Source organism: Caloenas nicobarica, chromosome 6, assembly GCF_036013445.1.
Source record: "Caloenas nicobarica isolate bCalNic1 chromosome 6, bCalNic1.hap1, whole genome shotgun sequence".
NCBI classification, from domain to species: domain Eukaryota; kingdom Metazoa; phylum Chordata; class Aves; order Columbiformes; family Columbidae; genus Caloenas; species Caloenas nicobarica.
This window is the reverse complement of record NC_088250.1, coordinates 15,709,507-15,725,420: the sequence shown is the minus strand read 5'-3', so window position 1 is coordinate 15,725,420 and position 15,914 is coordinate 15,709,507. Positions and strand designations below refer to the sequence as shown.

General features: G+C 35.7%; 1 protein-coding gene across 4 annotated transcripts in view; it reads right to left on the bottom strand.

The window, feature by feature from the left end:
* Nucleotides 1-15,914, bottom strand: part of TFPI (tissue factor pathway inhibitor) — a 38,875-nt gene that overhangs the window by 6,830 nt on the left and 16,131 nt on the right. For 3 of the 4 annotated variants that reach the window (XM_065637901.1, XM_065637902.1, XM_065637904.1), the window contains 3 exons: nt 13,366-13,566; nt 4,693-4,731; nt 1,374-1,550 (listed from right to left, as the gene is read on the bottom strand). In XM_065637901.1, the coding sequence (XP_065493973.1) occupies nt 1,374-1,550; nt 4,693-4,731; nt 13,366-13,566 (417 nt within the window). The remainder of the gene's footprint in view (nt 1-1,373; nt 1,551-4,692; nt 4,732-13,365; nt 13,567-15,914) is intronic. The other variant, XM_065637903.1, reaches the window with a different exon arrangement.

The following is a 15,914-nucleotide window of genomic DNA, read 5'->3' as shown; positions in this document are numbered from 1 at the left end:
TTACACAGAGGGGTTATTACAGATTAAAGTCAGAAAAAAAAAGGACTGTGGAACTTTTAGTCTAGACAGTAAAAGCAGAATCAGAACTCAGGAATAAATGCTTCAAAAAACGCAGGGAAAAATCACATGGCTCTGCAGGTATAACTTAAAAACCATATTTATAAAAGAACCATACTGCGTCTTTCCTATTCTAAATGTGAATAAGCTCAACTTCCCCTTGCCAAAATGGCAGACTATGAAACAGTCTTGGAAAAAGGACGACTAAAGACAAACAAGACAAAAGGGTCTGGAGGCTCTGGATGGGAAAATGTACTCATCCTATGAATAAAATTAAGTACTTTGTGAAGGGGAGTTATGAAGGTTACTATTACTATATTCTGATATAAAACAATTCATAGGAACTAGTAGGACAAGCACGTGGATAAATGATCTATGGTCAGTCTAAATGGCCGTTTCGTAGCCTAAGCTGCACAGCCAAATCAGTCAGAAGTGAGGGACAGGTTTCCCATGACTCTTTGGTGGGAAGCCAGCAACACACAAATTCCTATATTGGCACCTCTCTTCATTACAAAACCTGGCTTGAAAAGAGTATATTCAGATGTTTGCGTTTAAAAAATATGTATTGACATTTGATGATATCATAATCCAAGCAGCTGGCAGATTCTAGATTACAGAAAGACTTTTGTGGCTGTAACCAGAATAGGTCTAGTTCTGCATTCCCTGTCATTATAATCTCTACTACTGTAAAGTCTCTGCCTTCCTCAATGTAGGTACCAATATTTTCACAATATATTTCAAACCAAATTTTCCCAAATTTCTGTCCTAGAAAGTGTTTTTATAAAATTTTTCCCCTAGTGGCAGGTTTAATGGAGAAATGTGATGCTCTAATGTCAAGGTACAGCCAAGCAACATTACTCATTTTGGACCAAATCCCCTCTTCGGTTGAAATTTATGTTACTTTAATTACTTCATCTGTCCATATTGCTTTCAAATTATAGATCACACACTACTTGTTTCAACTTACATATATTAAATAGTATGCAGACTTCTGAAAATTAATATTGCATTCTTTCTTACACAGGCAGGCTTAATACGTACTTTGCAGGGAGTTATAGAATTAACATATAGGCAGGCAATTAACTGTCATGAGGAAAACAAAGAGTCCTGTAATGTTCATTAAAATTAATGATACCTACAGCTTTTTTAGTTTATATTTTTAATTTTTGTATTTTTATTTAAAAATATATGTAATTAATGTTAATTTCAGTTATAGGTTATTGCCACCTCAGGGTACCCTAAGTTGCCTTTTTTCCCCATGCAAGAGACCTTCAAAGCACAACACTGTTTATACAAGAATAACACTAAGAACTTACAGTTGCCTTGACAGGTAGTCTGGCATTCTTCCAAATTCTTGAAATTGTTCTGGTTTCCTAGGCACCCACCATACTTGAATACTTCACATACGTTTGTCTCTTTGTTATAGAAATACCTTGAAAAATAGCCTCGGCAGATTCCAGGGTCTTTCTCATGAAAGCAGAAGTTGGGCTTTTCTAAAAACAATGGTAAATGATGAACAAGGTGGGGGAAGAAGAAAAATCACCACACGTTCCAAGACAAGAATAGAACTGGAGGTAGTTTATAAAACAAACTTGTAACTTTGGACTGAAGACCAACTGTAAAATAACTGCTGCTTTATTGTACTCCTTTTGTTCTATATATAACACTGCAATATTATGCTAGAGCATTATTTGGATGTTTTTATTGCTTTTTTTTCTGTTTTCAAGCAGCCAGTAAATTTTATCATGAAAAAAGATTCCTTTATGTGTCCTCCTACATTGAAGCTCTAAGATGAAAATTAGTTTTCACTCTGAATTAAAACAAGACTTGAATCCCAGCTGGATCATTTGAATCTAAGTACACATTCTTGTCATTTATGTAGTCATTTTAGTCAACATTAACGTGAATTATACAGAAAGCAATGTTAAAACAGAAGGAAAAAGGAAACAGTTTTTTTAAAAAGAACAGGAAAAAAAAAATCTAACAATGCATTTTGTCTGGGACAGTCTACTGCTATAAAAAGATACAGGAAACTGGGAGACAGAGCAGCTGTTCTAACTATCATTTTCAGTCCCAGTTCCTAGTTTGCAGTAAGTAACTACAATAGCAACCAAGAAAAAGAAATTAATACTGCATAATTTGACTGAATATCAAGGCACGATATCATTCTTTCTGGCAGAGAAGAAAAACACATAGCCATAAAATAAACCCCAAATGTCAAGTTCTCACCATATTCATTTTTTTTCTTGAAATTCAATTCTTAAAAGAAAATAATGGAAAAAATAGTGAACTATATGAGGAGATATTCTCAAAATTTTGCTAGTAGATACTCTGAAATACTATTCTTGCTTGACCTGATTTGCAGAGCAGAATTTATTTAGTCATCGTGTACGACAATCATATCAAATGTGACATATAAAGGCCTTCCTTACCTGTGAAACATAATAGAATATTGAGACTAAAACAGTGTGCAGAGGGCTGCCATTTTAATTAAAATTACTATAGAACAATTACTTTCAAGACCCTAACATTTTCTGAGTAGATTATGGAATTGTAAAGAAGTTAATCCTATTATATCTATTTTAGTCAAGTATCTATTGTAAAAAATTGCTAGGACAAGAATATTATTGAATTCAATTGATGCACACCATATATTTATATAAAACATCATAATAGCTCATAATTAGTGTTTTTCCATTAAATAATTGTCAATACCTTGTACTTCAATTGTTATAAAGCTTCATGAACAGCAAAATGAAATTTTCAGAGATCACAGATAAAATTAAACCATTAAGATGTTCTTGCATAAAGTAACAAAATCAACTATTTTAAGCATGGCTTGATAGGTTAATTTTGATTTTTCACTACAAATTGCATTCTCTGCCAGTAAGTGGATGTATTTTACAGTTCAGATGTTTCTTACTATTCAAATGCAGCACCTATTGACTTACAAAACTAAGTTCACATAGATGAACAAATATGAAAGGTACAGGCAAGGCATACAATCAGCTGAGAAGAGACAGAGATGAGACAGTTATATAGACAGGCAGCAGGCAAAAATCTACCAGAGTGATATCTATTTCATATACCATCTATTAGGAGCTCACAGATGATGGAACCTACAGAAACAATTCTTTCATCAAACATTCCATAATACTGTGAAATAACAGAAAAAATAATTCTGTAGATATTAACCGACAAAGGAAGGCAGATAATAATAAGGGTATATACAGCAGACTACAGGATTACAACTGATTCTTAAAAACAGCTGCTCGTCATTTAGAACATCCTTATATTAAAATGGTTCTTGCAGAAAAAGGAAATTAAGTCCAAATAAGTTGAGCTCACAGCTAACTTTTATAGCTGCTTCTGAAGAGAGAAGTCACGAAGCCAATACAGTCCTAACCAAACAAACTAGTGTTACATTTCTAAATGCCATGTCCTTCTCTAGGAACTCAATATTCAACACTACATTACTGGAAAGAATAGTAAATGTAATAATTTCGATTATAGCCATGAGCTGAATTTAACAGGATATGTTCTGTTTTGTCATTAGAAGCAGGGAACTAGGGTCAGGCCTTAAAGCAAGTAGTGCCAGAAGTCTGCAGCATCTGCAGAAAATCAACTTTAGTAACTTCCATAGCACAGAATCACATTTTTTTAATGTACATTAAGAATGGAAAAGACAGTAGGAAAGAAGAAAAGAAAACCATCATCTCAGTATGAAAATATCCCAGAATACCATTCTGTAAAGGTAAATGATATAATTAGTCTATTTCAAAAAGTATGTGCAAATATTGGTATTTTTGTGAGGAGTGAAATGCACACCAATTCAAGGGGAAGCAAGTGGAAGGAGGGATAAGGGAAGGAGGGTAAGCAGACAAGGAGCTGACTTGTGAAAAAAATTATTCAAGTGTCTGCTTGGGGAACTCTGGCTACCAGCATTGGGCCCAAACCAGATAAGACTCTAATGTGGAGAGAGTGGGGTGGAATGAGTCTTCACAAGCTCTATTGTGTCAAACTTAAATATCCTTGTTAGGGACATAGGTTACCTCACCAGACCAACAGTGTTTCAGACAAGTGATTCTTAGAGCTTAAGCACTGGTTAGTTTGGAAGTCCAAGTATCAGGCATCTACATTTCTGTGAACAGTCTGCCCCTTCAGGAGTACAAAACTTGCCCCCCTTGCTTAATGAGTGATTAGGGGATCCGCCCTAATCTCTGTTAGCTCATACACAAGCAATACTTGAAAATTTCTGGTTTGGAGTGATTCTTTCCTATTTTTGCTAACAGTGGAGGAACCATTTAAATTATTCTCAAAACACACAATAAAAGTTCCACATCGTGGCTAATTATATAATGCTTGAACCTCTACAGAGTCCTTCTTTTTTCTTTATTGAAGAAAAAAGTGCCACGATGTGTTTATTTTGGGGAGAAGAGACCGCAGGTACTACTCTCAGTGACAACTGTCCTCAAAGTCTTTGATGAATACAGAAGAAGACTAGGAATAAGATTTCACTTTGACACTACTTTCTATTAGGAGATAGCTTGGAACAATACATAAAGAATTTATTAAAAGAAGCTAAATCCCTTATTATTGCATAAGAGTCTTAGATTACTATGTAAATGTAATTACCTTTCTTAATTTCTGCTAACATCATCTTCCGAGGCAACTCTGCAATACGAATAAAAAGAAAAGTATTTAGCAAAAGCAGATGTTAAGTCTCATCTGGAATACCAGGGTACTTAGCAGTGACTATGAGCACTGAGGAGGAAGAATACACTATCTTTTCTCCTTTTTTCTCTTTATTAGAGAAGTAGCACAAAAGCTTGTTCTGGAAGACTAAAGTATCATTTCCTTTGTATGAGAAGACCTGCTATACCGGAAACATGAGGATATGGAAAGTACTGAAATTAAATTATGCCAATATTGAATTGAACAGAGAAACTCCTCTCCATGTTACTGGAATCAGAATCCTTTATTGTCTAATCTTACTCCTCAAAAGAGGAGTAATTAGCAGACTTACCCCAGCTGTTACTGATACTAGCTTTGGAGCTGATCTAGTTAGCAATAAAGACATATCTCATGCTATCTCATTCTCTTTGCTATGCCATGTATTGTGAGAGTGAAGTGTTCATTATGCTGTTTATGATATTAAAGCCCATTTGGCCAAGTATCTCCAACTAACTTTAGGGGAGTACAGTCAAACTTGTTTGCACTATTCTTTCAATATCTGATGAGTAGTGATGAAGTTACTATTGTCATTTTTAATGGAGGAACCTGGGTTTTATTGTATTTGCTCAAGAAGCTGGATATGGGAATTCAACTCCACATTCCTTTTCAGCAGTTGAGAACAAACCTCCTTGCCCTTCTAGTAGACTGCCTAATCATAAAACTACAAAGGAGTCCAAGAGTAGACAGGCTCAGCGAATGTGTAATAAAGGCTGAAAATTTTTCAACAGCTGAGAGAAAGTGGTCAAGGATAGCTTATACATTTTCTCTTACAGATATTTTTTCAAGGCACATGGAATAGTATCTTTTGGGCTTCTCCTAAGTCATCTGAATTGCATTTCTTCGTAATTGTTTTGTACTTGTGCTTTTCATAATGGCATTACAAAATGCTAGTTTCTCTAAAACTCCCCTTTGTCTACTGACCTCTTGTATCTGAGAGAAGGGGTAGAGTGGTGCAGCTAATGCTTTGCTTGATGTTGTCTGCTGGAAAGTAAATACAATTTTTTTTTGCGTTGTGCTCTGTCAGGCAATCAAATGTACTATAGTGAAGCAATACTTATTTCCTATAGTGGCCGCCAAGAGTAGCAGTTCAGTAGCAGAAGTATATTACAGTTACTTTCTACTGCTGATGGCTCTTCCTGCTTCAGCGGATACACATCTTCCAGAGACCTCCTTGTAATACCTCAGTGTAACCCATGTAGCCTTCTTTGCAACATGAAATAAAAGGGAATTCAAAGGGAAGTACTGACTCTAACCTGCATTTCAATCACATGCATTAGTCTCTCATGCCATGTTTCACAGAAGGCCTCTCAGTAACACACCTAAAGGACATCACTGCAGCCTCTCTGTGACTTGATGTGGGAGACGCAGTTGCTCTGCCCAGCTGGCGAGGGTGGGGGATACAGGAATGCTGTGACCCGTCTCAGCTTGGAGGCACCTACTAGCAAGACCTCAGACTGAAAATAATTCCTGCTGGAAAGCAGAGTTGCTGTTGTGGAAGCAGTAACAGAAGATATTTGAGCCATCTGTATATCCTTACCTTTCTGTAATTTGTAACTTTAATAAGGTCCCCCTGAATCACTGCTCTTTATACCAATCTCTTCACAGTCCAAAATTGAAAGGACTATTAGTAATTTATTCTCCACTCATATTCCAGAGAAAGTGCTTGTAATAATCCTTTTATAGTGACATACCTTCCATAGCTCCTATTTTAAGAGGTGCTGCTGCTAATAAGCTTTTAGTGTTAGCTGTACTGGCCCTGTGTGCCATAATCCTACGAGTCTTTTCTTTTTCTTCTGGAAACATGGCCTGTGTATATTTTCGAAGTAAATCTACTGTCACAGTACCTTTTCCTTCCATCTCTGGGACAATGCAGCCAGCATCCTTAAAAACTCTTATTTAAAGACATAACAGGCACTTTAGAGTGACATATCACTTGTTTGAACATCTTTCCAGTGCTTCCTATTAGTAGGAGACACTTCCTTCAGCATTTAAACCCATGACCTAAACCATGGACACTCATATCAGGCCATTTCACTAATTTCACTCAGCTGGCCCCTTCAGGCCAAAATCAGCAACCATACTTTGACATGATCTCTACTCTTCTGGCACAGAACAGGAAGAATTTATTGTGAGTTTATACAGGCCTACAATATTTTAATCTTACTATCATGTCAACAGTGGTTTTTAGCTTCTGGTTTCAGTCAAAAAGCCAAATCTACAGCTGAGTTAATTTCTTCTTTGAAAACAAACTGTATTTCTGAGTAAATCTGCTATGTAATTAATAGACATTAGAATTGCTGTCATGTCCAGAACCTTTTATCAGTATTTTCCCATGCTAGAAGCTTAAGTAGCCTAAGATATATATTCACTGCTTTGAAAATTTGGATTTTTGTGCTAGTGATAACTTTCGTGATTCTACTCATTTCCAGTAAACAATGGAACATACAAGGCAAACTCCTCTTAAAACTAGTTTTTCTTCCCTGAAGTAGTGAGTACTGGGCACAAGAAACAAAAAATGCAGCTGATTTCTAGGAGACTTGAGTCAGAACTAGGCATCTTGAATCCGAACCCTGTCTTAAAGAGTCTTGGAGTGGCCAACCTGTAGTTGGGCTCTCTGAACTCCCTTGCACTGACTTTACTCAGTTCTGAGAATTACGCATTTCTGTCCTGGAGGGCTTATTCATTAAAAAATTTCAAAACATTCTGATTTAAGGAGCCTGGCAATTCACTCATGTTGGCTCATTCTTGCATTTGTGCTTAATATTGGAAACTCAGACACTTTGCCTATTCACATTATTTCTTTTGAATTTGTATAAATATCACATAACTTCCTTTTAGCTTATTTTCAGTGATCTTGACCTTCACAATCTTCACAGTGATAACTGTCTGAGCATCTCTTACAATTTTTCTTTATTTTTAAGCATCTTCCTATCACTCATACTGTCTTTTCAATCTGATTTCTGCAGTTACTAAACAGTAATCTTCCTGCAGTAATAAATACTGGAAACATTAAGTAAAATTAATATAACCATATACTACAAGACTACACAGACAGAGCCAGATTTAACAAACAGAACCTACTGATTTTTTTTTTTTAACCTAGTTATGTTGGCAAAAATGGGTTAACTTATTAGCTTACTTTGTTTCACAGCTGATGGTTAAGAGCATAGTGTGTGCGCCATCAAATCATTTTATCTGCTGTTATTCATTCGGGGAATACAGAAATAATGAGCCTTTATTGCTCCACTTCCTCATAGCAGATTCGACACTTGCAGATTCTTGGATCACTATTATGCATACGCCAAATACTGTACTTGGGCTGAGTACCAAGATGTAAAAAATAAGCCAGTTCTTATTTTAAATAACTTTCAGTTTTATTCTACAGAATTATGCCAAATATGCCAGTATAGGATTTGGTCCATAAGATCTGTTCCAGATTTTGACCCAACATATATGTCAGAATGAAAATAACAGTATTAGTCAAAACAGCAACATCAGATTGAAGAAATAGTTTTATAGAACTTACTCATGGCACTGATCATGACTTTTGGACACTTTTCATTCCAAATTCTATATCTATCAACCTTGCCTTTTTCAGTTTAGACTTCTCTCTTAGCCTTTAAACTGGAGTTTAAGACAAACACTCCAAATTACCAGGAAGTTGCATATTTTGGATGAGATACTGGCAGATGTAGTCCTGCAAACAACTCTGCTCCAAAGCATGGCAAAATGCTGTGGGTTCAGCTGAAACCCAAAACCAGTACCAAAAGCTAGACTAGTATTAGAAAAAGAATAGCTATCTTCATCCTCACATCGTAGATCCCAGGTCTTTCTGACACTGAATGCTAGTCAAGAAAAATAACTTTCCATTTTTTATCTTGAAAGTTTGTATTCATTAAACTTTGCGAAGCCACAACTAGAAACAGATTAATCACACTTTTCTAAGCAAAACACTGTAGAAATGAAGAAAATGTCTGTTAAGGAAGGTTGTTCTCTTTGACTGACATTGCTAACAGTAATTTTTTAAACTTATATGTATGTATTAAGTCTGGAGTTCAGCTACAAGTTTCATTAATTTCTGTGCTGAAAATGTAATAAATATGGAAAGAAACTTTCAAGCTGATTGTTCCTAGGGGAAAAAAAAAATTGTTATATCTCTGATAAAAACTTTTGACTCCCAAAAGCCATATGACGAAGGAAAAATTTAAGTCTAGAAAGTCCATTTGCCAGATAAGCAGAGAATTACTATGCAAAATATTAATGCTACCATTTGGATAATTTTTAACTCTTTAAAATTACATTAATTTGTCTTGAATGCTCACAAAAATATCATAATTCAATTCTGATAGACAAACATCTTCTGGATAACCATACAGAATAAGTAATACTAAAAAATCTGCCCAGGCTGAGTTAAGTAGAAGAAAGACATCATCTTCTTTAGCCATAAACCTTTACAGGAGTGATGATTAGCAAATGCTAAATTTATGTCTTTGACATTCAGTTTGATGGGAGGCAACCTTCAGCCCAAGTTGGAAGCAAGACCAATTCCTGCCTTTTAAGTCTCAAGCACTACATCCCTACCTTCGTTCCTAACAGCCACTAAAACTGGCATATTCTGGTTGGACAGAGATATCAGAAATGTCTCTTAGCCCTTGATACAAGAAATCTGTTACGATTATATGCTGTACTATAACCAGCACAAGGCTATTTGCTCTCCTTAAATATTGTAGGGTTCAGTTCCTGAACAGGATAAACAGCTACAACTTTTGGTAGGACAATTTGTAGAAACGTACAAAATATCAGAGGTAGAAAAGAGCAAAAGGCCATTCTCATGTTAGTTTTGTATACTGGTTAAGCACAGCCCTGATCTTCCATTCCTCTGTAATGAATTTCTGCATTGTTTGATTTTCTGCCAAGAACTGTCACCTGCTCATATTCAGTAGTTTCTTATGAAGGTTTAAAATCATATTACCTGAATTCTATCTTACTTTTTTATCTATTGTTTTTTACTCAGGTATGACTAATTCAAAACACAAACAGTGTAGTTTGGAGAAAGAACAATATTGTAAACAGCTTTTATCCTAACTGATCTCTAAATACAAATACAGGTACACAAGCCCCGAAATAGTAATCTGCACTTCTAGTATTATCTGAGACTGCAAAATGAGAAGAAATTGAATCACTGATGTAAAGGTCCTTTCCCTTCTCAGCCAGTTCAGGAAGATTTGGCATAAGACCCAATTCAGATCCAAGTAGGATAGAGCTTCATTGACTTTATGCATGCTTGCATTTAGGGCGAGATGTTTATATTCAGGAAAATGCTTTTCTCTATGTCGCCACTTTTTATTTTTTACTTGAAATTCTTGATTATGTTTAGTAATCTAAGGAATTTAGATTTAGTAACTAAGGCATTACAGTTTCCATATATTTTTTCCTCGATGGGATGTCATTTGAAGATATACCTTATATTAATATCATTAGCATTACACTTACCCGTATATGACTCCTGCAAACAGAGTGAGTAAAATGCACTGAAAAACTGCCACTCACTTAAAGATTGGACTGATCTGATCTTTTTCACTTCGACAAGTTGTTAGTGAAATTTTGTAGTGTTGGTTTTTTATCCTGATAGTTTTATAAGCATGCAATTGTTTGAAAGCAAAACATAACTGACTAGAAAAACAACTGAAATCTGCTTTCATTCTAAAATGGAAGGTTCGTATTAATGGGGTTTTTTTCTTTCTTCTGAGTGGATTGTATGTAGTGTGCCAGGTACAATAACAGAAACACTTGCTGGTGCCAGCAGATCAGAAAGTAGGTGTCAATGGTAAATAATGCTTTGACTGACTATTTAGTGAGTAAATAAAATGCATGCGATATCCTCGCTGGAAAGATCAGAGAGATCAAGATCAGGGATGCCTGTTAGGAAGGATGGGTTTTCCATCTGTTGGCTGTTCTGATATTTTGTCACTAGTGAAACTATGTGCTTGTGTACAACACATCAGGTTAAACTTTGCTCTTATTTAAACACATAGTCCTACTGAGGCCTTGTTCCAGTCACCCACACTATTCTGGCTCACTTTGTGTAGGTAAGAAAGCAACTCTGCTTTGCTCTGTAAATCCTAAAGACCATTAGAACTGTCATGCTAGAAACATATAATAAACTTATATCTGGAATTGTCATATTAGAAATGTATAATAAACGTAAATACTCATTTATTCTTTCCCTTGCTGTGCCTGAATTTGATACAGAGTGAGAAAGGTCTGAGTCAAAGAACTGAATTACAGATTTCAGAAATTCACAAAGCCTATGCTGGTCAATGATGTGTTACTGTTGTGTTGGTTTGTATTCAAACAAACTGTTTTACTACATAAACGCATCTGCAAGGAAACATCAGCTACCTTTACAAATAGCTGAAAACTAGTACAAGGAAATACAGAACCTGCAAAATCTTTCCAACAATGTTTCCTTTCATTTTAAACACCTGTAACTATTTGAAAAACTTGATCTACCCTGTGCAAGTGTAAATAGGTATTAAGGCTATATAATATATCACTAAGACTATATCATTCATATAGACAGAAGAGATTATACCTACTAGTCAAGTAAGTAGCTGTACTCCCTGCTCTGACTGTAACACAGTCTATGGACTTATTTTTTTGTTACCTTATCACCTTTCTTTTTCTGTCAGTGAAAGGGAAGATAATAAATTGCTTATTTACAGTACCTGGCTTGTTGGTATGATCAGTTAATGTCTGCAGATTCTGAGGATTACAAGCATTATAAGTCAAAAACTTTATTAAAGCATTACTCAGGATAATGTGCACACCAGCCCTAGCCATTACCCTGACACTGAGATGGGAGACAGATACTTGGGTGTCTAGAATAAATTTAGTGACACAATTCGTAGTAATTTTTATCAGGAAATACAGATAAGTTGTTAAACGGATCACGTAACAGATTTAAGTCCTGGTCTAAACACTACGTAGATGTGAATTCTGGAAGGGATAAGAGATGGCTAACGGAGACATTCATATTTATTACAGACAACACATGATGCTGTATATCAGCTTGTCTTATACACATAGACTGTTTGGGTCACAAAACCCAAAAAGGAGCTTCTGAAATCAGTTTTCTCATCTGAAACGTCTGGAAGTATTTTTGGTAACATATACTAACTTGATATGCTTCAAAGTGACCTATGCTAATCCTACAGGGTGCAAATTTATATCCTGCAAACCAGCTCAGTGCCTATAGCACATTAGCAGATTTCCAGTTTTACAGAAAGGCTCAGGGCTAGAATAAATTATGAAAACAGGGCACAGTAACAGCTACCCAGATCTGCATAGCAGTAAAGTGTTACCAGGGCACATCTCTAACAGGCAGGAGAGAATAACAATTTTCATCAGACTGTGTTGCCCATCCTCAGAATAACATATAAACTATACTCTACTGGAGGATTGCCCAGCATCACTGCCTTGAGCTCAGTAACAATTACATATTTTGCTGCTGGGTAAGGTGCACATGACTGAAAAGTACCTCAAAGTCCAAATAAATGAACAGCCAATATATGACTTCACTCGGGAAAAAACCCCACATAGTTGGTATACTACCTGGGGGTCATTACACACCTTGGAAGAGTTCTTTATTCTGGATTTTTCTTTCTATTGCTCCTCCTCAGTGCCTTCCTCCTTATCACTTGCTCTTTACACAGCCAGACAGATTCCATCTAATTTGCATGAAAGCAAGATCCACACTAGGTATCCAGCGGTAGTTGTCTGTAAGGCTTGAATTCCTTCAGTCTCTAAAAATATGAACTTGTGAAGTTTCTGACTTCACTGGCATTAGCTTCCAGTTTTAAGAATCATACACTCCTGTGAGGAACAGAGCTAGTTTCACAAGGCTGAATGCCTTAGTCAATTATAGGGATCATTTTTAATAGCAAAAGCAGCATTCACAAAGCACTTTCTGTGTATTCTGCTATCATATTTTGGATCTCATTTTCCTCTTTCTAATGATTAATTGATGAGGTTTCAACAAAACAGATCTTTTATCACAGACAGCCATAACCGACATTTTTAATGATACTTATTTACTACTGTAGTTCTAATTATGTTGAACCATAGCAGATATCCAATATTTTGGACAGCTTGTATCAGCTTCTCAAATGAAAGAGAAATCCAGGATCAAAAATTGGGTTGGAAAGCAATCAGGAATACCTGTACTGCCCACCAGATTAGCCCAGCCTCAAAATCAATTTCACTTTAAGAACTCATTCCAAACAGGGCTCTAGCTAGAAAAATGATCTTTCTTGCATTGGTTTCTCTATTCCAGAGGTCCACTAAAAAAAGTCACACTTACCTTTCCGAATCTTGAATGTTTGCTTGCACAATGTAAAATAATTCAGATTACTACAACACAGTATAATACTTGGGAACATAATTAGAGGCATCACATTACTCTATTAATAGGAACTGAAGTGGCCTCTGATTCCAAAATTCACATGGTTTATGAATAAGAGATAACAGATGTAAAAGAAAATCAGATAGGAGGATGAGAGAATGGGTACTGGCCTGTTACCACACATGTCTTCTGACATTCTTCCAATGTTAGAAAGTTGTTTTCATTGCCATGGCATCCACCATATTCAAATATTTCACACTCAAGGCTTTGAATATTGAAGTAATAGCGCATGTGGATTGCTTTGCATGGACCTTCATCTGCTTTCATGGCACAGACTGAATGTCCTAGTTTCAGTGGTAGAAAAGCAGCATCTGTAATAAAGAGAAGTAGAATAACTGTTATTATGTTAGTTTGCTTTATTACACAGCATAACTTCAAATGAGATTGCTTGCACCTTCTGCTAGAGAGGCACTACATAATATCTGGCCATAAAGCTCTGAACACACTAACCACAGATGTAAAAAGAAAGCATCATCTGTATTGGAAAACAAATTCCACTCTATCAAACCAAGTGCATGGTTTCAATTTTCAACCAAAACAGTTCATATTATAAACTTTAACCCCTCATCATAAATCTCTAAATTGCTATGGATAGTGTCTTAGTCACAGGAGCTAGTGAACAATTCGGAACAACAAATACATTGAGAAAATCCTAGCACCTCCCAAAGACAGAGTGACTACCCTCGCATAAAAAAAAGTCAGAATGAGGGTTCTTTGTGCTCTCCTCCATGCATTTCTAATAGTGACCACAGCTCATAATGACATATAGTGAACAGCGTGAGATGAACTACGCAAGACAGCCCTGCAGAGGGCACCATTCCCCTATCAGGTTACACTTTACTGGCACATAAACCCATCCCGTACAACTGAAAGGTCGTCATTCTGTCTTATTTTCTTTGATCTCACTGTTCTTGCATTAGAGCTTTTGAGAGCTAAGTAGTAAAGGTGAAAAGAAACTGCATCTTTTCAAATTGTGTCATTTCTATGTCTTTCAATATACATTATTAGGTCAAGGAATGTTTTTAAAAAATGTCAAATATATTGTGAAGGAGAGTACTATCAAAGTTTTACACTGCCAATGTCTATAAGGAAATTCTGACTGATGATCCGGTTTGTGATACTGTACCCTTATCAATATATGGTTTAATATCTTTTCCTGTTTTGCTTTTCCAAGGAACTATTTTACCCTAGAGGATTTTGAAAGCTTTACCAAGGTTGTATGCTTGCAATAGCAGCCAGAATGTAACAGACCTGAATTTTTTAATTCATTCTCAGCTATTCAGAACATTGATGTCTCTTAACACACATATGCAGAAGTATCTATCAGTACTCTTTGCAGTGGCCCAGGAAAGAGAGGAGAAAAAAAACCAAAAAAACCAAACAAAACTCAAAACAAATGCAAACAAACAAAAAACCCCACCCCTGCACAAAAAACAACATGAGGACAAGAGTTGACATGATCATTGCATGGCTTCTTACTAATAACTACATTAAGTTTCCAGTTTTAATTAAAAGAATCCACAAAAATCAGGATGTATGACATGGTAAAAAGGAAATTGGTATAACTACTACCTGCCTGCTCTGTGGATATCTAACTTAAATATATAAAATTGGCTTTATTATATTATATAATCTTTAAATGAAATGCACAGCTGAGATAAATCCTCATAGATACTGAGGTTAGTGAAAGCTTACTATTTTTTTTCCATTTGAGCCATTTATAACTATTAAACCTACAGGAAAAACAATTTTCAGCAATAAAATCTTTCAACTTATAGCATTTAAATTCTTAAAAAACTAATAAACTTTATTACACAATTATCATCAATACAAAAATTGTAGCACATAAGTAGATCTTCCAAAAATGGACAACTTGGTGTTAAAATACAGATTAAGATGACTAATTTCAAAATTCTCATTAAATATTCAGTCCCTAAAATAGTCTGTGACGGTTTCCTCATTAGTGAAATTGGACTTACAGATTTTAAAGTTAGGAAAATAGATTTGAAAATATTATTGAAAACTGTCTAATAGGAAATGTGGATGAACTAAAAGAAAAAAATCTTAAGATATGTTTGATTCAGGCAACTTCCCATATTGCTTAGCTTGACAAACAAATTTCTGAATTTTGTTTCTTGCCGGTTTCCTTATCTGAGTCTTCCTCTGTCTATGAAGAATTAGGATTTAGAAGTCACAAGTCATTCCAAGTTGAACCTCAGAGGTCTGAGGTTCTCCAACAGGTTTGGGAATACTTTGGAAGGGAATTAGAAAGGCTCGACTTGAAAAGCTAAGAGGATATTGCATTGCAAAATGAAACTTTGGAATTCCCCCACTTAGTAAGAGGGAAAAAATGCCTTTGAAACATCAAAGTATTCAGTAACTTTTGGAACAACCCCTGAAATGGTAAAATCAAACATTCAGAGCTCCACTGAAACTGATCCAACCCAAATGCAGCTGGGGTGAGGCCTGGCAGCTGCTTTATAAACATGTTATTTTTTTGGCACACAAGAAATGAGACATCCTACATGACCTGTGTCAGTGACCCAGTTCAGTCTAGAAGAGGTTATGAGAACTTACTAGGTTTCCTAACTACTGGAATTTCAGACATGAGGTTAAGTCAGCTCATTTTGCTTGCTACATTATGCCACACCAGTGTTGT